Source organism: Octodon degus, unplaced genomic scaffold, assembly GCF_000260255.1.
Source record: "Octodon degus isolate 3935 unplaced genomic scaffold, OctDeg1.0 scaffold00076, whole genome shotgun sequence".
Lineage (NCBI taxonomy): Eukaryota > Metazoa > Chordata > Mammalia > Rodentia > Octodontidae > Octodon > Octodon degus.
In genome coordinates this window covers 10273758-10297128 of record NW_004524652.1, presented here as the reverse complement: position 1 = coordinate 10297128, position 23371 = coordinate 10273758, and the positions used below count along the sequence as shown (strand labels likewise).

The 23371-nt window shown below is 53.5% G+C and overlaps 2 protein-coding genes across 3 annotated transcripts in view; both read right to left on the bottom strand.

Annotated features, from left to right (window-relative positions):
* The window catches only part of Oas2 (2'-5'-oligoadenylate synthetase 2), a 33902-nt gene extending 30276 nt beyond the window's left edge, over window positions 1–3626 (bottom strand). For both annotated transcript variants that reach the window (XR_002822067.1, XM_023720553.1), the window contains exons 1-2: window positions 3355–3626; window positions 2893–3163 (exon numbers count right to left, since the gene is read on the bottom strand). Coding sequence is in view for 1 of the 2 variants with exons in the window: in XM_023720553.1 (XP_023576321.1) it covers window positions 2893–3163; window positions 3355–3528 (445 nt within the window). In the remaining variant the exon portion in view is untranslated. The remainder of the gene's footprint in view (window positions 1–2892; window positions 3164–3354) is intronic.
* Window positions 3627–6145: 2519 nt separating this feature from the next.
* Window positions 6146–23371, bottom strand: part of Oas3 (2'-5'-oligoadenylate synthetase 3) — a 21794-nt gene continuing 4568 nt past the window's right edge. Inside the window, exons 3-16 of the mRNA XM_023720552.1 lie at window positions 22691–22866; window positions 20764–21002; window positions 19691–19844; window positions 19004–19333; window positions 18092–18374; window positions 13638–13813; window positions 12605–12855; window positions 11991–12135; window positions 10704–10877; window positions 9746–10031; window positions 8743–8924; window positions 7358–7596; window positions 6391–6538; window positions 6146–6262 (exon numbers count right to left, since the gene is read on the bottom strand). Of these exons, the coding sequence (XP_023576320.1) occupies window positions 6251–6262; window positions 6391–6538; window positions 7358–7596; window positions 8743–8924; window positions 9746–10031; window positions 10704–10877; window positions 11991–12135; window positions 12605–12855; window positions 13638–13813; window positions 18092–18374; window positions 19004–19333; window positions 19691–19844; window positions 20764–21002; window positions 22691–22866 (2795 nt within the window). The 3' untranslated portion in view covers window positions 6146–6250. The remainder of the gene's footprint in view (window positions 6263–6390; window positions 6539–7357; window positions 7597–8742; window positions 8925–9745; window positions 10032–10703; window positions 10878–11990; window positions 12136–12604; window positions 12856–13637; window positions 13814–18091; window positions 18375–19003; window positions 19334–19690; window positions 19845–20763; window positions 21003–22690; window positions 22867–23371) is intronic.

The following is a 23371-nucleotide window of genomic DNA, read 5'->3' as shown; positions in this document are numbered from 1 at the left end:
CCCCCCCCTTGAGATTTTTAAAGAAGTAAATAAACGGACTGTAATGAAAATGGTACGGTATTGATGAAGACAAGATCCCCAGACCGAAAAGAGGGGGTAAGAAATGAGGTCGTAAACAGGAGAGCACTTGCTCCAAAAGAGCTTAAAGAGCGACACAGGTGGAAGCAAAGGTTCACGGGCAGCTCAGTGCACCGTGAAGTTTCTATTTGAGAGTCAGGGCTACGGGGGCCCCGAGGAGGCTGGGAGGGCGAGGGCAGGTCCCGCAGGCCCAAGACAGAAGCCAGTTTCATAAATGAAGCTTTTTAAAAAATCCTGAGTCTGAGGCTTGGAGTTTACTCTCCGTCAGGGAGTTTGAGCCTGGCGTGCGCGGATCTCCCCACGCTCTTCTAGAGTGTGTGAGATGCACAGGGGAGAAGACTGCGGGACGTCAAGGAAGGAGGCGCCGGGTTCTTGGGGTGCAAGGCCCCGGGAAAAGACTGGGACGCCAAGAGCAGAGAAAGAGACTGAGTTGAAGGAGGTCTGCAGAAGGTGCTGGAAAGAAGAGGTCAGGTTAGTCAGGCCCACCCACGTTTAGCAAAGAAAGTAATTTCGGAATCCCTCTGCAGATTCCTTCTAGAAAAGGGATCCTTCGGCATGTGCAGCTCTATCACCACCTGGTGGTCACATCTGGGTACCACATCGGGGAAAAGCATCTTTGGTTCTCACATCGTCCTTGCGTGATCAGGCAAACCCAGTAGAGGGCGCTCTGACCTGGTCTTCAACCACCACGTTTCCAATAATCTGAGAGCAGGCAGGATTTTTCTGTGAAAATTTGGAGCCATGCATGTTTTGACCCCAGCCCTTCTTGGAGGCAGGCGCATGCTCACACGGTTTAGCATCCTCATGGACCCCGGAAGCTTAAAGTTGATGGGCTGGGTAGGACCAGGAAAAGAATTTAGGGTTGCCCTCTGCTACTGGTGCGGGGTTCTCTGACCCTGTGTCTCCTTATCGCTAAGCACCCCCCAACCCAGAAATTCCCTAACACTGTGGAGGGCGGAAAGCACACTGGCCCGGGGCTGCTCTTCCAGCTCTGTCAGTAACTGGCCAGGCAGCCCTGGATATATTCCTTTACTTCTGGTTCCCCACTTGTTTGAGGAAAGGTTGAATTTCTAGTCAAGTCTGTGGATATGTGTATTCCTGTGCTTTTGACTAAGCTGTGATTGTGCTGCATCTTATCCACTCATTCACCTGTCATCTATTTGCCCACCAATCAACCAACTGATCGATGAAGCTATCCATCTGTTCACATCAGCCCATCTACCCATTTTCCTTCCATGCATTTACCCATCCATTCATCAGCCATTCATCCACCCATCTACCTACCCATCCATCCATCCACTCATGTATTCATCCTTCCATCTATCCATTAATCCACCCATCCATCCATCCATCCATCCATCCATCCATCCATCCATCCATCTGCCTATCAATCCACACACCCAGCTATCCATCCACCCACCCATGAATCCGTCCACCCATCCACCCATCCATCCATCCACCCATCCATCTATCTACCCATCCATTCTTCCATTCATCAACTACTCATCTATCCCCCTATCCATCCACCCACCCATGAATCCATCCACCCACCCATGAATCCATCCACCCACCCATGAATCCATCTACCCATCCACCCATCTACCCATCCATCCATCCACCCATCCATCTATCTACCCATCCATCCTTCCATTCATCAACTACTCATCTATCCCCCTATCTATCCACCCACTCACCCACTTGCACCTCCATCCATCAGTCCATCCATCCATCCATCCATCCATCCATCCATCCATCCAACAACAAGTACTAGTAATGAACCTTGTAGTAGATGCCAGAAAAGAACAATATAACCATGGTACCCATCCTTATGGAGCTCACAGTCTATGAGAGGAGAAAGCTAAAAAAAATTATTTTGCATCAGGGATGCATCCCATGACCAAGAAAGCTGAAATTCCTACTGAGCCCAGAGGACGTGGGTTTAATCCGATGTCTGAGGTCAGAGGACACAAATGAGTTGGAATTCTCCACAAGGAAAAGCTGGGGAGAGAACGTTCCTGACAAAGACACAGCACGGGCACAGTCCGGAGCTGAGTGAAGTGTGACGACATTCAGTATGATGCCAGGGCTGGAGAGGCAAGCAGGCGGGGCCGTCCCGTCCCTCCCGCCGAGGAGTCCGCTCCCAGGCAGTGAGGAGCTGTCAGCGCGGGTGAGGCAGTGAGCGGCAGAGGCACGTGTGCACTTGGCAGACAGCTTAGAGCTGTGGACAGCAGCAGGGAGCAGTGCCTCTGGCCAGGGCAAAGCAGAGAAGGAGAGGGGGACAGGCCTGGGTGAGGAGAGGGAGGTCAGGGACCCGGCCTGTGGTGGGCAGGACCTTGGGGACCTTCGTAGGGGCAGGAGGCACAGGGGGTGGGGAGAGGGGAGGACTTGGGTCTGAGCCCCCTCTCTGCCCCCAGCTCTGGCAGTCTCCCATGGAGGGCTGTTGCTTGGACCTTGGCCTCGGTGAGGCTGACTTTGGGGAGGGAGTGCCGCCGGGCTGGATGCCCCAGGCATGCTCTGCCTCCTCTTCCTCCACCAGTGCCTGGTGCCCAGGCTCTGGAGCCTTGGGTATGGCCAGGCCCCAGCAGCAGTGGCACAGAGCTGGGGCGCACTCTTGAGGCTCCGGGAAGCCCGTGCACCCTGGTGGGAAAACCTGGCTCCAGATTCGGGCAGCCCGCTAGGAGACCAGCTCCCCGGAGGGCCTCAGGCTCCGACCCCAGAAGGCTCCAGGACTGCACCTCCCACCACCTGTGCAGGGGCCTCAGAGGCCGCCTGCGCCCACCTTTGGCTGTCCTCCCCAATCCCAGGAGCACTCACTCAGGGCATTGAAGGCAGCCAGCACCTCGAAAGTGACCTTCTGCCATGGCGTGGACACCCTGATTGAGATCCCCCCAGGGGTCCTGAGGGTCTCCCACTGGTGTTTCAGCCTCTGCCTGCTCCGACTGTCCTCCAGCTGGGACATGACGCTCTTGAGGATTTCGTCCTGGGGTTTCGTCTGATCCTGGAAGTGCTCTAAGCAACTGAGGAAGAGGACGAGGGTGCCATGGGAATCGCCTCTCAAGACAGTCTTCCTGCCGTAGCAGCCACCCTGTGGGTGACAGAATGGCAGATGAGATTGGACTCTTTCAGATGGTAGGGGACGCCAGCAGTTGCTAGCAACAGCCGACAGAAGAGTCCCGGCCCTGCTCCGTCGCCCACCGCCTCACTGAGGGGCCTGCGTGCAGTGGGTGCCCAGCGGTGGGTAGCTCAGCCTCCCCGCGACCTCCCGCCTGGACTCACCACGGCCACACCCTGCACCAGCGGGATGCCGCCTCCCAGCAGGATGGAGCAGATGACACCCACGGTCTCCTGGATCTGCTTCTCACAGCTCTCATAGGGCCGCAGCTGCTTCTGGATGAATGTGCCCAGCTCCTGAGCTGGGACAGAGGACACCCGGGACTCTGAGCTTCCCATGTTCCTGCTGGTGACAGAGGTGCCGGCAAGTGGCAGACCTTCAACTCCCAGGCATCTGCTCCGTGCTGTCTGTGCTGCTGCAGTTACCAGCTTCTGTGTCCAGAAACTGAAAGTCAAGTTCAGAGGCCTCTGCCCAGCCCCGCCCCATCCTGCCCGCGGGAGATGGAAACTGAAACTCAAATTCCGGGGACATCTCTCCTGCCTGCCCCAGCAGGGTGCCGGCTGTGGTGACAGCCCCTCGGAAATCCCCTGGTTCCACCTGCAGCTGCCAGGGCTCCAGAGGAGGGCTTCCCAGGAGCTAGCCGAGCTGGCCAGGTGAGTCCTCAAGCACGTGAGGACCCTGCAGTGTCTCCACGTCCCCATCTGTCGAATGGGGGACATGGGGCCTTTCTCATGGGTGCCCATGAAAATGAAACGACTTCTGCGAGGCGGCCAGACCAGGGCTCAGCGCATGGCCCCGGCCAGGTGGGAGACCGGAGCCATCTCAGGTGGGTCAGTCCTCCCTCCATCTCCACAGCTGGGGTCTCTGACCCAGGGAAGCAGGGAAGACATGGATGTGGAGGGGGCAGATTGGCCTGAGGGCGCCCAGCGTGGCAGGGGCCACCCTGAACTCGGGTTCTGCCCCTGCCATGGGTGAACACGGGCCCCGTGCTCACCCCGCCCAGGAAACTCAGAAAGGTGGAGACACTGAGGCCACCTCACACAGCCCCCAGGGGTCGGTCGAGCTGGGTTCTGCTCCCAACGTCACTCGTGTCCGAAGCCCACACTTTATGTGTCATTCAAAAAACAGTTTATTTTAAATTAATTCAAAATGTCAAGAAAATGCATACAACAACAAAGAAATCCCTCCCATTCCAGATTATTTTATATTTGTCCTTGGTTTTTCTACATAAGCTCCTGAGTGCTTTATTGAGGAACGGTATGAATGAACACTGTGGACTATGCCTTGTCCCTATACTCTTAATTAAGTCACCATGGGTGCCCTGGGGACAGGATGTCTTATGACATGGGCACAGAGCAGGCACCCAAAGCAGAACATTCACACTGACCCTATCGCAGGTAGGCAAATATATCCTTGGGCAGAAATGTCACCAGTCATTCATTACAGTCCCAGTATGTGGAGCATTTCTCACAGCCTAGAATTTCAGCAGTGGTCATCACCAGTGACTTCCTGGGAAGCCCAGTGGGAAAGGACATTGGGAAGTCCCCTTGGTGTCCAGCCCATGTGCCTACCTGTGGGTGAATAGATAACCAGCACTGGTGTAGCCACACAATGGAATATTAGTTGGCAGTGAAAAGGGAGCATCAGCCCTGACTCTGTCCACCGTGAGGTGTGGAGGCGGCGGTGGCAGCAGCACCTTGGCCTCGGGTGTGGCTCGGTGTTCTGACCTTGGAGGTAGTAGCCCAGCAGTGGCTGCTGCCTTCTGCACCTATCCATGATATACGTCAGCTCCTTCCTGGGTGCAGGGCTCTCTGTGTTCTGGGACGAGCCTAGGCTCTTCCTGGTGCTGGCTACGGTTTCAGGGGCTCCCCACCCCTGGACCTGGTATAGCTGCCAAGGGGGCAGAAAGGAAGGTGGTGAACACTGGTGACTGAGTCTTGCACAGGTTCAGGCTCAGGGGACGCAGGACCTGAACGGTGACATTCCAGCATTGGGCAGAAAAATTTCCAGATCAAGTCAAATGTGGCAGCACACACCCGTAATCTCAGCGCACGGGGGCGGAGGCGGGAGGACTGTAAGTTCAAGTCAGCCTGGCAACTGGGCAAGAGGCTGTCTCAGAATTAAAAAGGGCTGAGTATACAGCTCAATGTGAAGGGCCTGGGCTCGAATCCAAGTGCCACAAAAGACCCACAGACAAACAAAAAACAAAGGCCATGACACGAAGAAGTGAATGCTAGAGGACAAATGTGGCAGCAAAGGAGGAGAAAGTCTGCATAGTGTGCATGTCCATCTGCGGCAGACAGAGTGAGCCAACCCCACATTGCTCCATTCCAGGCAACTGAGCTCAGGGCCGTTGATAGCTCTGGCAATACTAGGTCTGTGAGATTTTCTTTTGTGTCCAGTTCAGACATTACTAATCAAGTACTTCACTTGTATCACCAGTTTCCTCTACTGCATCCAGCGCAGACATCACTAGCTGATTAGGTTGTTGTTCTTAGCCAAAGGCTCCTTCCTCAGGACCCTTCAGAACACACTGCTCCAAGCAACCTGTATCACTGATTGTGGCTGAAAAATGGGTAGAGATGCTTTGCCATCTCTGAAAAAAGTGCTTATCTTTGGGGAGGAGCAGAGGCCACTAGAAGGCAGACAGATAGATGATCAGGGAGAAGGAGAGCACTCCGTGCAGCCGTGGAAGTAGGGGAGAGCCCAGGGGTGGTGGGGAAGCTGGAAATGCAGAAGTCAGGGTGAGGCTTGGGGTGCCCAGTGCCCCAGGCACACACTGTAGGGCAGGGACAGACAAGAAGCCATATGTGGCTACTTCCCCATTTGACATCCAGGCAGACATTGCTAAACAATCACAGAATGGCCACTTCCCCTCCCACGGGGTCAGGTGGGGGAGGGGAGGGAAGGGAAAGGGACAGTGGGGAGGAATGGGGGAGGTGGGAGCAGCTCAGACAGGAGGGTGGCATGAACACACTGGACACAGCTGGCGGGTGTTCTGGGTCTCCCCTTGCTGAGGGGTGCTGTCCGTTCTCTCCACACAGGGTGACTTCCTGGACCTCACACGGCAGCCTGGAGGGGTGTTAGAGGAGATGTCAGTCACCCTAGCCTTCCTGTAGAGGCTGAACCGAGATGACTGGCTGGGAAACTGAGGCATGGTGGCATGCAGGGCCACGGCCAGGGGTGCCCCATGTCCTCACCCTCACAGGCCAGGGCTGGATGGGGGCGCCATCCCTGCCCATGCAGCACAGGGATTCTGTGCAGGCTGCTGCTTCCTGGGCCAGCAGGTCCCAGCGGGCGCTGAGGCCCAGGTTCCCTGTCGGGTCAGCCGGGTCCAGGATGATGGGCCTGCAATTCAATTCCACCTCGTTAGTCTTTTCCCTGCAACACCAGCCGTCCACCTAGGACGCTTCTCCACCCTTACCTGACATCCTGCGGGGGCCTGTGGCTGGGCTCAGAGACTCCTCAGTGCCCCACTTCCACACACCAGGGCGGGGATGGAAAAGCAGCTACAGATGGGCCACAGCCCCATTCTCTACCCAGGCAGACATTACTAATCTATCGCAGTGCATCCACTTCACAGGTACAGCAGGCACTCACAATCAATCACAGCACTAGTCTATCACTTTCCCTTCCTGCAGCTAGGGCAGACACCACTAACTGATTAGGCTGCTCCTTCTAGTAGATGCAGATCACCGTGTCAGTTTCAGCACCTCTCTTTATGTGACCACCACCCACTGGCTGGAGATGTATCACAAGCTTTGGAAGCTATCTCTGGGATCTCTGCACCCAGTTCAGAAGCAGGCAGAATTTCACAACCTGAGACACATTTCAGGTACCTGTTGGGTCTGTTGGCAAGGGTGTGGGATGGCAAAAATACATACACAGGATGCCCAGGTAGAGCTGCGCTTCAGGTAAACAGTGAATGCACATTTTGAAAAGAGTAAGTATATCCCAGCAAGGAGGTACTCACGCTGAAAAGTTACTCATCACTAACCTGAAACTCAATTGACCATGGAGTCACATTTCACCTGAAAACCCTATTCCAGGTAGCCGGGAGGCTGACTGCTTGGCCCTGGGGTGCCCAAAATACCGCTTCTAGAAGGGAGCCACTTTCAGCCCTGCGACCCTGGGTCTGAGGCTCTGGGCTGTGGGGCAGACTCGAACCTGGGCTTTTGAAGCTGCTGTTTCGGGAAGTCCCCTACGGCCTCGTCCTCCATCCTGTAGTTGGTGGTCCAGTAAATGCAGAGTTGTCGGTACTGGCTGACGAGTTCTAGGACGGTGCGGAAGCCCTCGGCCATGCTGAATTGGGGGTCCCTCCCACCCTGCTCCCAGGCGTACACGGCAAGGAGCTCCAGCCCGTGCTGGGGGGGCAGGGAGCCCAGGCCCTTGGGCATCTTCTTGCTCTGGGACATGAGGAGAGAGGAGATGCGTTGGCCCATGTTAGCGAGCTGAGGCCCAGAAGGGGCCCTGCTGGACATGGCAAATGACCACCAACTTTTATTGGGACCTCCAGGCACCCACTGGCTTCTGAGGCATCACGGCACCTGACCCCGCGACGCAGTTGTGTTGCTCCCATTTTGCAGGTAAAACCACCTACGTCCCACCTGTAATCCTGGCACTGGGGAAGCTAAGGCAGGCATGTTCTAGGCAGCTAAGTTAGATAAAGACATTGTAAGCAGTCAGATAGGGCTGGGCCTTTGAAAGACCCAGTGCAGAAGACAAGATACCGCACAACTATGGGAGAGACAAGAAACTCCGCTGGGGGCCAGATCGCTAGAAAAAAGATAAACCCACCCACACAACTGTAAGAATGCATATCAGGGATTGATATTCTAAATAGACATCCACCACCCTGAGAAAGGCAGGAAGAACCACTAAGCCAACCCCCACAGGAAAATCCCCTGCTCTGTATTCACGCCCCCTGTGGCAGGACTTGCATCCCCACTTGATACTGATGTAATCAATTTTACCTAAGCAATTAGACTCATAATCTCATTGGCTGGCCATAGTTTTGTCCCACTTCAGGCCCACTGCAATTTCCCATGTTTCCTACCTGGGACCCACCTTGTCTCATGGATTTGCTCTATAAAAATCTCTAGAAAAAGCAGCGTCCTTGGTGACCCAACCTGGACCCATTCTGTCCCTCACTGAGAGAAGCTTTCTTTCCCCCAGTAAACATATTCTGTTCTTAACCTCCATTGTGCCTAAATTCCTCCTTCAATTTTAGAGGACACAAACTCGTACTGGACATCTAGCAGGCTGGGAGTTTCTTTCTCCTATATCAGGAGGATGGCTGCGAGTTTGAGGCCAGCCTGGGTTATGTAGTTCAAGGCCAGTCTGAACTGCATAGTGAGACCCTGTCTCAAAAAGAAAAGAAAAGAAAAGGGAAGAGAAGAGGAGAAGAGAGGAGAGGAAAGAAGAGAAAAGAAAAGAAAAAAGAAAACCCACTGAGGTCCAGGACAGGGCCCTTTTTCTTTCTCTGCTCTGCCGTCCAGGTCCCGGGGTGGCTGAGCCCAGCCTCCTCCTAGGTATCCCAGGGGATGCCGAACCTGGATCTCCCGGTACCAATGCTTGACCAGACGAATCAGGCTCTTCAGCTTGGTGGGCCGTGAGATGATGAAGTCGCGCTGGAGCTCAGTGAAGCAAGTGGAGAACTCTCCAGGGACGCTGTAGCTGCGGATGAGGTCTGCGTAGATGCGAGGGTCGGGCCTGGAGCCGGACACCAGCTGGCCTGGGGAGCAAGCAGGCAGAGGGCAATGAAAGTCTTGTTGCTGTCTCCCACTGTCATGGGGCTGAGTCAGGACTCCTGGGACGCCCTGAGCAGGTGACCTCCTAAGGCCCAGAGGGATCCATGGGGACTTCCACTGGGGCACACAGGAGGGGTTGCCCAGCCTCCAATCCAGGGAGGGCCAGGATGCCCTCTCTGCCCCTCCCTGCGCGCCCCACCCTGGTCACCCCAGCTTGTAGGGAGCCACCTGTGCTGCACCGCCTGCAGGTTGCATGTCCTACGCAGCCTGGGAGAGGCCCCTGAGGTTTTCCTGAAGAGCTAAACTCTTGCTATGGAAACCAGGACTGGACAGGTACACACAGACATTTTCTGTGACCTTCTCCTCCACTGTTTTGCTACTGAGAGCCCCCAAACTGAATATATTTAGACACAAGCAAGTTTCCCCCACTGTAGGTATAAAAGGATGTGGAGCGCTGCATCCCTTTGTTCAGCCCCTCTCCCCTGGAGGCTGGAAGGGACACAGGCACGGAGTAAGTGTGTTTATGGGGTGAACAGAACAACCCACCTGTGTCAGGCCAAAGGGGGGCATTCCTTTCAGAAAGTCCCCCCGGGGACTTGCTGGACTAGAACCCAGCTTGGGGCACTGGCTGCCCCCATGGCATCTTCGTGTGAGCTAGAAAGACACTTTGCAGGAAACCTGCAATAAGCTTGCACCTCAACAGTGCAAACAGGGGTGGCCAGGTCGTGCAGTGCACGACCTCTGCAACCGTCTAGGCCCACCCTGCCTTCGCCTTTCCCCTTCCAGGCTCCACCTGGGCCCTCACCTAGGGCATCAAAGGCCGGAAGCACGTCGAAGTCCACACTCTGGTCCAGCATGGTCTGGGATGTCAGTGTGAAGCTCAGGACTCGGGGGTTCTCCCACTTGGAGATCTCAAATCTGACCTCAAAGTGCTGCTTCTGCTGGCAGGCCTCCAGCTGGGCGCGTATCTCCGAGATGAGCTCGGCCCGCCTGATGCCCTGCTCAGTGAAGTGGCGGAAGCAGCTGAGGAACACCACGATGTCGGCGTCTGAGCGGCCTCGCAGTGCTGTGCCCTTGGCTGAAGAGCCGCCCTGGGGAGGAGGTGGCAGGCGGCTCAACTCTGGGCCCTGCAGTCGCCTCTGCCGTCCTTCAGCCTGTGGGCACTGGACTCTGAGGCAGGACTGCTGTGTGGCCTTGGGTATGTCACCTACCCTCTCTGTTTTATGTTAGCAGTTTGTTTCTTTTTGATTTTTGAGACAGGGTCTGGCTATGTGGTTCAGGTTGGCCATGAACTCACTATATAGCCTGGTCTGGCCTTGTACTCGCAGCAATCCTCCTTCTACCTGAATTTTAGGAAAAGAACAGTCTCCTCTCTGCATGTGGGAAGGGCCTGACCTAATCAGCAGAGTTGATTCTGCAGAGCTTGTGGAAATCACAGTGTTGACTGTTGTGTTGTAAATAAATCTGTTGTGCTTTTACTTGAAAAACAGCAGAGTCCAGCACACAGGAAACCCGGGTCCCCCTGCCCTGGACCTTCGCTGCGCCCAAAAGCAGCTCTGTTCTGACCTTTTCAGTTATGTCCCCAGCATGTTGCAAAACCACCTCTTTTGAGCTGGGCATTGCCAGCACTGAGGAGGGACCTTCAGGGTCTCTGGGCCCTCCCTCGCCACCCTGTGACTGCGTTCTGGCTTTTCCTCCACACCCAGCTCAGTGTCCCGGCAAGTGTAGCCCACAGGAGCCCAGGCCCAGGCTCGGGGACAGACCTTGACCACCTTGAGCACTCTGATGGGCGAGTCCCGGAAGCAGTTTTCCCTTAGGAACGAGCAGATGGTGTCCACGGCCTTGTTCACCTGCACCAGGAACTGGCGGTTGGGCTGGAGGATGTCGCTGATGAACCTGTCCAGGTCTCTGGCGGGGGTCTGGTGCAAGAGCGCGGGCTGTGGGGAGAACCAGGAGGGGGGACCTATTGGGGCCATGAGTCCCAAGGAATCTTCCAGCCCTGTCCCCGCTGTCTTCTACACAGCTGGTTGTCAGGTCCTGAGGGATCTGAGCTCAAGTTCTGGTTTTGCCCCAGCCTCAGTTTCCCCATAGTAAGTGGGTGCAGTAATGGGGCCTATGTCCCATGGCGGCCGAGTGTCAAGCACTTTTCATGAGACCCTGCTGCAGAATAGCAAATGTGATCGCAACTCTTTGGAGGCTTGGGAGTGTGGGAGGCGTGGTCACTTTAAGAGGTGGAACTAACTGGGGGCGTGGCTTGGAAGGGATTAGGCAGTTGTTGTGGTAGAAACCCTTGGAGGAAGTTGTTAAAAGAGAGCTGGTCCACTATCTGTCTCTGGCTTCCTGCTTTGGAATGAGATCTTTTCATCTCACATCACCAAGGGATCCTCACCAGAGCTGAGCTAACATAGGCTCCATATATCTTGAACCCCCCCCCCCCCCCCTGGGATTGCAGGTGTGCACAACCACACCCAGTTTTGGTGACCAGCATGCCGAACCTCTCACAAACCCTCGGGGAGGACAAACAGATGGACCCCGCTGATCCCCCACCCCCCCCGACCCGAACTGTGAGCTAAATAAGCCTCTTTTCTTCATAAAGTTGCCTGCTTCAGGCATTGCATTATAGTACTGAAAAATGGAACCTTACAACACTCCTCTGGGAGCTGCCAATAGCTTAGGTCTTGGGTCTTTTTCTCTAGCAGTGGAGCCTAACATGGGAATTCTGGTGTACATGACTGACAGGGAACAGGCCGGCGGGAGGTAGGGAATGGGGACAGCAGCAGGGATGGGGAAGGAGCATGGAAGATGTGGACTTAGCTAGAGGCAGCTTTTCGCTCAGTGTCATGGGGGCTCAGCAGTGTAAACTGTGGAGCTGGGCCCACCTTTACACACCCCCCCCCGCAGGCCCAGCTGGGATGTAGCAATTTATGCCTTTCATGGAGGCCAACTTTGCAGAGGACGGGCAGCTTCAATCATCAGGCACCAAGTGTCCTAGAACCCAGGGACACGCACACTGCAGGGAAAGCGGACCTGCCAGCCCGCCCCTCCCTTACCGTCACATCCCAGGGCTCCACTGCTGTCCCAGTGCCACTCACGCGGCACAGCTGTGACTCCAGGGCTGCCGCTTCCCGGGCCAACCGCTCCCAGCTGCCCTGGCCCACGTTCCAGGTGGGGTCAGCTGGATCCAGAACTAGGGGCCTGGGTAGAGTAGGGGTTGGGAGGTGGGAGTTGGTGGAGGGAGGGACGGGGAAGCGCGTGAGGCTTGGCCCAGCCCGCCCGGGGCCTCAGTCAGAAAGCTACTGGGAGGCCCCTGTGTTAGAAAGATGACATCATATTGTGCTCATAAAACCCATGCCTCGGGGGCCTGCCCCTTAGCTCAGTTCTTTAAGTGGCTGCTTCAACAAAGCAGTCAGGCTCAGGTTGCTGTGGTTCGATCCTCGCAACTCAAGCCAGCCAAACCTGCCCTGAAGCCATTCAGAGCAAAAAACCCAAGCAACCAACCAAACAAAAAAACCCATGGCTCCTGTAGGCAGACTCCTTCATCAGAATCCGGGGGGAATCAGGCTGAGGGGTGGGTGGGGACCCAAAGCCCACCCTGGGTGACTTCTGGACACAGACAGACTCCGGGGTGAAGGCAGGCAGTGGGGGTGGGGGTGGGGATATGCACCTGGCTTTTCGAAGCTGGCCGAGGAGGTGCATTCTCAGAGCTGGGTCCTCAGTGCCATAGTTGAGTGTCCAGTACACACAGAGCTGCCCGTGCTGCTGGACAAGCCCCAGGACGGTCCGGAGGCCTTGGGCCATGTTGAAACGCTCCACCCCGCAGCCCTGCTCCCAGGCAAAGATGGTCAGGAGCTCCAGAGCATAGGCTGGGGGCAGAGAGGCACCGGCTTGCTCTTTGCCTGGGTTTTGAGCTGCCACCTATGATATGAAGACAATCAGGGATCAGCGGATGTGGGCACGCATCCCATGCAGAGCATGGCCCCACACAGAACAGACCACAGAAAGAACGGCGCTTTGGTGATCACCTGTGGGTGGTTTTGTTTTACAGGTAGGTAAACTGAGGCCCGGAGGGTCCTGGGCTGACATGCCCAAGGTCACTCAGTGAGTCTGAGAGATCAGACATGGCCTTGCTCGGGCCTCCCTTCAAGGAGTGGGTGGTGTTGTGGATGAGTGAGTGTGTCTACCTCGCTAATCCAGTAACCTGGCAATGGTGGGCGCTGGACAGATGTTTGTTGGATCCGCGAAAGAGTGCGAGGTTAGGAGCTGGCACTCTGAGAAGCATTTACTAAGGGGGCTTTGAAGGCGGCTCAGCATTTGGCGTAGCTTGTAAAAGCCACGATAATTGCTGAAACAGCATATGCAAAAGCTTGGAGGTGGGAAAGGGCGGGGAAATCAACTGGACTGCGGGCAGGCGGGAGACAGACAGGCTAGACCAGGGGCTGAGCGCCGGGTACACGAAGCGAGGACTTTGCACTTGCTGGAGACAAGATTCGGTGGCTACCACCTTCAGGCAGGAAACCGAGCCCGGAGTAGGCGTTTGGAGAGCCAATAAAGGTCTATGTAAGCCAAAGGACAGGTCTATGTAAGGGAGAAGTTGATTGGCTGAAGCAGTTGCCGGGACATGTCATATCTGTGTAAGGGAGGAGCTGATTGGCCAAGGCATTGCCAGCTGCTTCCGGGCAGCAGGCCCGTGCACTCACGTTGCGGTACCAGTGCTTCACGAGCAGGATCAGGTTCTTGAGTTTGGCCGGGCGTATGTTCACGAAGTTCCTCCGCAGCTCTGCGAAGCAGGCAGCGTGCTCGCCCCCCTGGCAGCCGCTGTTGAAGAGGTCCAAGTAGACCTGGGGCTTAGGTTTGGCGCCAGAACTGAGCTGCCCTGTGGAGGTTTGAAACACTTGAAGCTTGCAACTTGAAATGAAGACAGCAGTGTATCTCCAAACATCCATTCAATATTAGCTCAACATTAATCACATAATATTATAACCAACAATATACCGCAGCATTGGGTAAATGCAGGACTTTTTTTAAAAAAAATCAACTACTAATTAGATGCTTTTCAATGCTTTAACTAAGCTACCTCATAACTCACAAGGGGGATAATTTTGATCCAGAAAACCTGTGAGACATAGAGGTAAAAGCCATGCGCTTTGGAGAGACCTGGGTTCAAATCCAAACTTCGTGACACTGCCTTTCAGGTCTCAGATTTCTCAGCTGTAAAGGGGGATTCATAAACAGCACCTTTTTTTTTTAATGTGGCAAAGTCTATTTTATTTCATTTTAATTTTTAAAATGTATTTGGTTGTTACAAGGTCTCACTCGTAGTGATCCTCCTGTTTTCAGCCTCCGCAGCACTGAGATTACAGGTCTGTGCCACCATGCCCAGACTCTGGGCTCAGCCCGCACTGGGGGCTGGCGCAGCATGTGGTGCTGAGATCGAACTGTGTCCCTCTGCTTGCCTAAGCTTGCTTAAACAGGCGCTTTAGTGTGCTGAGCTTTCTTGCTGGCCTTGGCGAAGTGTATTTTAAAAAGTAAAAGTGAAGACTGAGAGGCACAGGCTCTGCAGAGCAAGGTGGGTCCACTTGGAGTAAAAGAGAAAAAGCAAAATGAAAGAATCCCTGGGGGAAAGCAGGGCGGGCAGGGTGGGTTATGGCGGGCAAAGCCACAAGAGCTCCTGGCCTCTGTGTCTCTTATTTAGTCCAAATCTGGAGGAAACCAGTGAGAAAGTCTACCTGCAGGTCCTGAGAGGCGGTGCTGGGGCCCAACGCCTCATTGAGAACCTGCTCGAATTCTCCTGAGATGTCCCCGGCGGGTTTTGGGCGCTGTTCTGCCCACATCCGGGACCTTACAATTAGCGTTGCCAGGCCCTAAGTCCTATGTCGAGACTTCGGGCGGCCCCACTGCTTTCTCCTTGTAAGCTTTACAAGGCAGGGCTTCTTGACACATACTTTTCATTCTCAAAACTCAGACATTCCACAATTATTCAGTTTGATAACTTCTACAGACACTCTAGTATCTGGGCTTGGTCACGAACCTATCAAGACTCTTGACAAAAATCAGGCTCTGAAGTCTGACTTCAAATCTCCACGCTTTTCTGTTTTTGGTTTTTTGAAACAGGGTCTCACTTTATAGGTCAGGCTGGCCTCGAACTTGCAATAATCCTTTTGCCTCAGCCTCCAGAATGACAAGATTACAAGTGTGCACCACTACGCTCAGCTCAAATGTCCACTTCTCCCTGAAGATATATATATATATATATATATATATATATATATATATATATATATTTGTTGTTGTTGTTGTTGTTGTTTTTGTTTTTGTTTTGTACCAGGGCTGGAACTCAGGACCTTGTTCTTGCCAGGCAGGCACTTACGCTGCTGAGCTATCTCCCTGACCTCTAGGTCTCTTATTTACAAAGTGTTTGCAACAGCACTGTAACCAAGAGGGTTAAATGTATCTTGAAAAGCTTTAAAAAGGTAAACAGCTTCTCCAAGGTTCCTGTGAAAGTGCAAACCATTTCAGCCCCAGGACCCCAGCCCTACAACGCCCCCACCCCATTCCCACTTGAGTTCTCTAACTCTAAAAGGGGTCTTCCTTGGCTTTTGTTCTAGCTCCTCAACAAACTGGAGCGCATCTCTTGTTGAAGGCAGGGAGCCGACCAGCCTCCCTCCCAATTTGGCCAGGTTGTGTAAACATTCATTCTTCCATTTTCCTCTCGCCTTGTGCTTGGGGCAGGATGTGCACCTGACCGCGCACCTGCGGCGTGGTACCGTGTGTACTTCCCGAGGTAGTATACACATAACTCGGGTGCTCACTAAGCTGAGCGTTGCGGCACAACACACCTGTAATCTGAGCACTCTGGAGATGGAGGCAGAAGAAAAAAAAAAGCCAAACAACTTCTAGAAGTGAAAACCAGCAACATCGAAATTTAAAAGGATTAAGCATCGTGTAACAGTCAGCTTCCTCATTTCTGGGCAAAATACATGACACCCACAACTTAAAGGAGGAGAGCGTTATTTGGCTTGCAGTTTGTAAGGGTTTAGTTCATGGTTGGCTGTTGCCAAGAGAAACATCATGGCAGAAGCACAGATGCCATGCATGGTGGGTAGCGAGCAGAGCCAGGGAACAGTGACAGAGAGGAAGGGACGAGCGAGCAGACATAGTACCCATGGTCATACCTCCCTGTCCCACCCAGACATGTGCAGAAGTGTGTTTTATTAATCTCCTAGGTGGGTCTCAGGCCAGTTAAGATGACAGTCCAGTGAGTTGTCACAGATTAGAAGCGCACTACCAAGATTCATGCTTGCAGAGAATTAGTGAGCTGAAGCATGGATCTGAGTAGCTGAGAAGTGCACAAGCTGAGAGACAGAGGTGGGGAGGCCAGGTGTGTTGGTGCACACCTGTAATCCCAGCCACCGGGGAGGCTAAGCAAGGAGGCTGGTGAGTATGAGGCCAGTCTGGGCAATACAGCGAGACCCTGCCTAAGCCACACCCAAATATAACAATTTTCAAATAAACAAACAGAGATGGGGAAAATGAGAGATAAAAATCAGACCAAGTGAGTTATAACCTCATGAGAGTCTCAGAAGTAGAGCACATGGAGGAGAAGCAATATTCAAAGAGACCTAGGGAGATACATTCCCAGAACTACAGGGAGGATTGAGCTCTCCGATGCAGGAGGTACAGCAGATTCTGAACAGGATGCAGAAAGAGAAATCGGGCGCAGAGGGATCAATGGGAAATTGAATTCTGTGGGCCAAGTGAAAGCCTGACACCCTATCAAAAGGGACATTGAAACAGAGACAGCAAACAACAAATTGCACTCCAGTGAAGATAAGATCTTTGTCAGCAAAGAACTCAGAACAAAGGAACAGGGGCCAGAAGAGGGCAGACCTCAAGGGCCAGGGCATTCAGCAGCTTGATTCATGGTGCAGGTAAACAGGTGTTTAGATGGAGTCTCAGGCTCAAAAGTGGCAGCAAATGCCAGTGTAGTGTTAGCATAAACTTATTTTCTGACTACAATAAAAAGAAGTAAATGCTGCAAGTTAACAAAGGAGCAGAAAGCCAAAGCATTCATTTGGAAACCTACTTCCTCATGTTCACGGATGATGGAGCTAATTGTAAGGTCATAATTAAAAATTCAAAATATTTAGATCTGAATGACATTAGAAGTGATAGGTAGCAAAACGTGTGTCACCCTGCTGACATGCTTAAAGGGAAATGGATGGTGTTAATTGCATTTAGTAAGGTTGACAATTGCCAAGCTAAGAGTCACATCCCAAAGAAGGAAAAAATGAATCCTAAAATAAACCCTCTAAAAGGAGGAAGGAAATTATCACATGAAAATTTCTTTTAAAAAAAATCCCAGCTGGCATGGCACTGGGTGCCTATAATCCCAACACTCTGGGAGGCTGAGGCAGGACTGAAAGTTTGGGATGAGTTTGGGCAATTTAGAAACTTAGACCCCATCTCATGATTTTTTTTTTTAAAGGATAGGGAAGGGGTTGAGGAGATAGCTCTGGTCTAAGCGCCTGCCTGGCAAGCAGAAGGACACGGCTCCATCCCTGGTATTGATGTCGTGCTGGCCCTCAAACCCCGGGTGCACCACACAGCCCACTAAAACTGGGCATGGTGGTGCACACCTGTAATCCCAGCGCTGGGGAGGCTGAGACAGGAGGATCAGTATGATTCTGAGCTGCATAGTGAGACCGTGCACCAAATAAATATATAAATACATACATGAAATTTTTTTTTAAAAAGGGTAGGGAAGTCTGATGATATAGCTCAATGTGAAGGCCTGGATCTAACCTTCAGCACTTCCATACATAAATTAATTAATTAATAAAAATGAAAGATAATCCCAAGCAGTTGTGCTGGACTGATACTACTTGTTTTACCCTGTTGGAGCACATGGGTTGTGGCGTCTGGAGTTTTCTCTAAGCTCAAAACATTTCATGATTAAAATTTTTGCAAAGGGAAAAGCAATAACTGTCTATTAGATTTGACGGTGGTGGTTGCCTTAGATATTACAAAGTACTTTTCCACGCTTGGTTAAGTAGGAAGATGAGGATAAGAAGGGGTGTTATTGCCCGGGTGTATGTTTCCTGGGGCCCTGGATCCCTCTTGCTCTCCCAGGTACAGGCTGGGCGCGTCTCACCCAGGGCATCAAAGGCTGGCAGCAGGTCGATGTCCATCCGGCTTCCGAGAGCTGCAGACCTGAGCTGGCACTGCAGTGCCCCGGGCACCATCTGCTCAGGAAACTGGAGGCTGAGGCCAGGGACTGGGTCCCGCCACCAGCACTCTAGCTGGGCCCGCATGTCAGCCAGGATCTCTGCACGGTGGTGACGCTGGTCCTCGAAGCCCGTCAGGTTGTTGAAGAAGACAATGAGCTCAGCGTCACAGTTGCCCCTTAGGTCTGTGCCCCGGCCAAACGAGCCACCCTATGGGGGACAGTGGCTCAGACCAGGGCCTCTTCGCAGGCCCAGGGACAGCATTGGATCCTGTCACCTATGCCCTACCTGTACCCCGGAAGTGGTTCTCTTTCTGACATCAAGTTGGGGGACACCTGGAAGAGGCAGGTTGCATGTGACCTGTGACCTTTGATTCTTAGGAGCACAAGCAAATGGCTCCATGTGCAGCTGTGGACAGCTGGGGTGGGGTGGGGTCATGTCCTAGACTAGACACCTTCAGCTAGAATCTAAGATCTAGGATCTGTTCAAAGCCCAGACCACGGCCATCCTGACTTTCTCTAAATGTCTTGAGAGGGTTGACACTTTATTGGAAGCTGGTCTGTTGGACAACTGTGCCCAGCCGCAGGCTATGTACCATTCAGGTGCGTGGAAGCAAGGCTAAGCTTTGCCCTGTGGGAGGGAGGTGGAGAACTTGTGGTCATGGTACCTTCGCCTTCCTCTGGCTCTATCAGGATGGGGCCTTGTAAGTCAAGGTGCACCTGTCTCCCTGCAGCCAGCAATCCGCCCTTCCGGGGACGTACCATCCTCTGACTGCACTGCTGCCTCCCCCTTTCCCAACCTCAGAGGGTCCGGTCCTTCTGTTCACTTGCCTGACTCACCTTACTGATCCTCGAAACCTTGTTGACACAGCGCTCCCGGAGGCAGCACAGGATGCCATCGATGCCTCTTCTCATCTGCTCCTGGAACTGGCGGCTGGGCTTCAGCTGGTCCTGGATGATGCGGTCCAGGTCCTTGGGAGAGACCTGAGACAGGTCGGGGACCACACCTGGCACACAGCAGGCAGCGCTGGCAGGAGGTGGGTACGGGGGCTGCTTGTTCCCTGCCCTTGGGGGCATGGCATTGCGGCTCCTGCTGTCCTCAGGGAGTCTCTGAGCCAGGTCTGGGTGGACGGGGTGGCTCAAGCCTGCACTCCCAGCACACGGAAGGCCCTGGAAGGGAGTTGCAGGAGCTGCCTCAGTGGGTACACAGGTTTCTATGCCCACCCAGCTCCCCTTGGTGGCCTCCTCCCTTCGCACACTTGGGGTGACTGGGGCTCAGTGTGGGGAACAGAGACATGGGAGTTTAGTGCAGATAAGGACAAGGAGCTGCTGTGTGGGGACAAACTGTGCAAAGGTCCCCTTCCTTGCCAGTGGCTACACCTAGACAGCAGGATGTCTGACAAGCCTGCTGCCCCTGCTAGAGTCCTAATCCACACCACTGGCCCCTGGCACGTAGTAGATTCTCAGGAAACACCGGGCACATAAACTATGTGTAAACCTGAGAGTTCTGGGGAACCCTTGACTCACCGACCCCTCCCAGGGCTGCACAGGGTCGCCGGTCGCCTGTATAAAGCATGGATTGTCATAGCAGGATGCAGCCTCCTGGGCCAACACATCCCACCGCCACGCTGCCCCGTTGGCTACATCCCACGTGGGGTCAGCCGGGTCCAGGATCACAGGCCTGCAATTTCAGAGAGATGAGGTTCCGATTAGCAAGGGGCGTAGAGTCTAGCAGTACTGGTTCCAGTCCAACCCTGCACTTTCCAGCTGTGTGACCAAGACAGACAGTGGAGTGTCTCTGAGCTTCAGTTTCCTCATTTGCAAAATGAGGACAAGGATGCCCACTCTCTGGCCTGATGCAGAGATAACTTGGAGCCATGATCTTGACCTGTGGCTGCAGATTAGAGTCCTAAGACAGCAGGGTCAAGGGACCCTGAGTTATATACTGTGGTTTAGAACTTTCACTGCTAAACCATTTGATGGGCGCACATCCAAAACATGTACAAGGCTGATCACGTATAACAATCGTGTCTAGGTCCCGACTAGAAACAACCCCAACATCTGCCATCAATTGGGCACAGCTCATATGGCTAAAGATCCAGGGAACATTATGCAATAATGAAAAGGGACGAGGCACAGCCACACACAAACATCCGGATAGATCACACAGGCTTCACCATGGAGAAAGTGACGCCAGAGACAAGGGCCATACTGTCCAACTACATGGAATTAAGGCTTAAGAATAGGAAAGATTATAACTATCAAAGTTAGAATAGGGCGTCTTTGGGGCGTCACTGGCAGAGAGGTGTGCTGGAGACAATCTGCAGCAACTGGGTGGTGATGTCACTTTCGCAGGTCTGTGCGTATTGTGCATCAGTAAGACAGACTCGCACAAAGCGTGTACCCTCAGCATCATTGTATTTTCCCAGTGTCCCCCAGGCAAATCTAATGTGCATCTGGGCCTGAAAGCACAGCCTTCCATTTCCCCAGAAGGGCCCTGGGCTCTCCTTGGTGGCCAGCTCCCTTTGGTGGCCAGCTCCCCTTGGTGGCCAGCTCCCCATGACCCAGGGCCAGGAGAGCCACGTGGTCCTGGAAGCTACCTGGGTCTCTCAAGCTGCTGCAGCAAGAACTTCCCAACCATGGGGTCCTCCAAGCTGTAGTTGTCGGTCCAGAAAACACACAGGTGCTGGTACTGTTCAATCAAGCCCAGGACGGTGCGGAGGCCTTGGGCCAGGCTGAAGGCAGGGTTCCTACAGCCCTGCTCCCAGGCGAAGATGGTGAGCAGCTCCAGGGCGTAGACAGGGGGCAGTGTCCTCATCCTGGCCTCCTGTGGGCAGACCTGGAACAGGCGGGAGAGGGTTCAGTGGTGGGGGAAGCCACTGGGCAGAGCTCTGCTGGCTCTTGGCGCCCCCATGAGGACGCTGAGCTAGGGACTGCCTGCTTTACAGCATTCTCATCTGTCCTCTCTGCTGGTGGCTTGGGGCTTTGCTTCTATTATAGGAAGGGGACGAGTTTCCAGCCCCCAGGAGGCAGGTGTGTGTGTGTGTGTGTGTGTGTGTGTGTGTGTGTGTGTGTGTGTAGAGAAGCTCAAACTGTTCCTCCAGTACCCTGCCTCCTTCCCCCTGTCCTCACACGCCATTTACTCAGCCCCTTAAATCCAGGGGCTGCACGGGCCATGAAGGGTGGAAAATCAGCTGGGCAAGATGCCAGGGCTGGCCAGGCAGTGTCAGAGCAGATGTTCACCAGGAGGTGACGCGCCTGTCTAGAGGAGTCCAGCAGGATGGAGCTCAGCCTCTCTGGGCTGTGACTCGTGTCCCCTCATCAGATCCCGCTAGAATCCTTCCAGCATCCAGGAAAAAAGCTCCAGCATTGGCCCTCTCTGTAAGCACCAGGCTCTCACACTTCCTGTCCCTGGAGCAGCCTGTTTACCTGGGAAAAGCTGGAGAAAGACTGACAGGCTCACGCACTCCTCTATGGGCAAGTGGAGGAAGCGGAGGCCCAGGGAAGGCAGGAGCTTGCTCAGGGTCCCACAGCAGAAATGGAGCCCAGGCTCGCCTCATACCCAGACTGGCCTCTGATGGCTGATATACACGCCCTGATATGGGTGATCTGAGGCCCGGGGTCACTCATTTCCTCCTCTGTCGACACAGGTGGGACACACCCGCTCCAGGTACACACTCCATCAACAAGCATGAGCAATGCAGGCAGGCTGCCCGAGGCTGGGCAGGAAGTGTCTAAGCTCAATGCTCCCTCATGTCAGTGGCTCAAAGTCCTAGCTGTGAAAAGCAAGCCTTGGGGCCGGGAGATGGCTCAGTAGAATAAGCGCTTCCCTGGCAAGCGCAAGGGTCTGAGTTCAATCCCTGGTTCCACAAAAAAAGAAAACAAGAAAAGCAAGCCTTTGCACAGGAAGCGTGGGAGTACGATTTGGGACAGGGGAAGAATCCTTAAGACAGACGCAGAAAGAATACATTTAAGAAGAAGACTAATATGTTTCATGACATCGACATTTGCATATTTTCACTAACAAATGAATTTTATTTTATTTTTATTTATTTATTTTTTCTGGCGGAACCAGGGATTGAACTCAGGCCCTTGCGCTTGCCAGGAAAGTGCTTATTCCACTGAGCCATCTCTCTGGCCCCATAACAAATGAATTTTAAAGCAAAAGTACAAGTCACAGACTGGGAGAATAGAATAGAATTCTATCAAGTAAAAGAAAACAAGTATCTACAATATAGAAAGAGCTGCAACAAATCATCAACAAGAAGACAGATTGGGCCGAGATAGCTCAGTGGAATAAGTGCTTGCCTGGCAAGCTCAAGGTCCTGAGTTCGAAGGTTCTGGTACCACTGGAAAAAACAAACAAACAAGATAAACAAGGCACAAAGTGACAAAGAATAGGAAGGGAGCTTCCCAGAAGGAGAACATGAATGGCCCTATACATAAGGAAATGCCTTCCCTATCCTGAAAGCACAAGGCAGACAGTCATGCGTCTGGAGCTGGGACCCTCCCGAGCAGCAGCTTCACCTGGCGGTACCAGTGCTTCACCAGCAGGATCAGGTTCTTGAGTTTGGCCGGGCGCGTGTTCACGAAGTTCCTCCGCAGCTCCGTGAAGCAGGCGGCAAGCTCGCCCCCCTGGCAGCCACTGCTGAGGAGGTCTCTGTAGACTTGGGGGTTAGGTTTAGCCCCAGACAGGAGCTGGCCTGTGGGTGTGAAGAACGTGAGTTCAGGAGGGTGCTGAGGCTTAGGACAAAGGGCAAGGTTGGCAATGAGCTCAGCCTGGGGCCCTGGGAGAGTGGGGGGTGTCTGGAGTATGAAATTAGGGGCTCAGGAAAGAGCGCCAGGAGTGTCTCAGGATGCACGAGGAAGCAGAAGGCAGTGGGAAGGTCCCTGTCTCCCATGTGGTGGGCAGCCCCAGGGTCACCTGGAGCAGGTAGCAGATTGCTAGCTGGCTAAGCAACGTGGTGCTTGCGGCAGCCGGAAGTACCTGCCCCCTGGAGTCCCTCCTCCGGGTACCCACTGTAACCCACTAAAGACACACACTCCTTGTATTCCTAAGTCATGTTTTCCTCTCCCCAGGGCACCCTTTATTTTTTTCCCATAATTTTATTGATAAGCAAATAGCAATGAGACAGTTTCAAATCAAATTGGTAGGACAGTTTCAATAATTAACACATTGCATACATTCTTCCTAGTGGTTAATTGCTG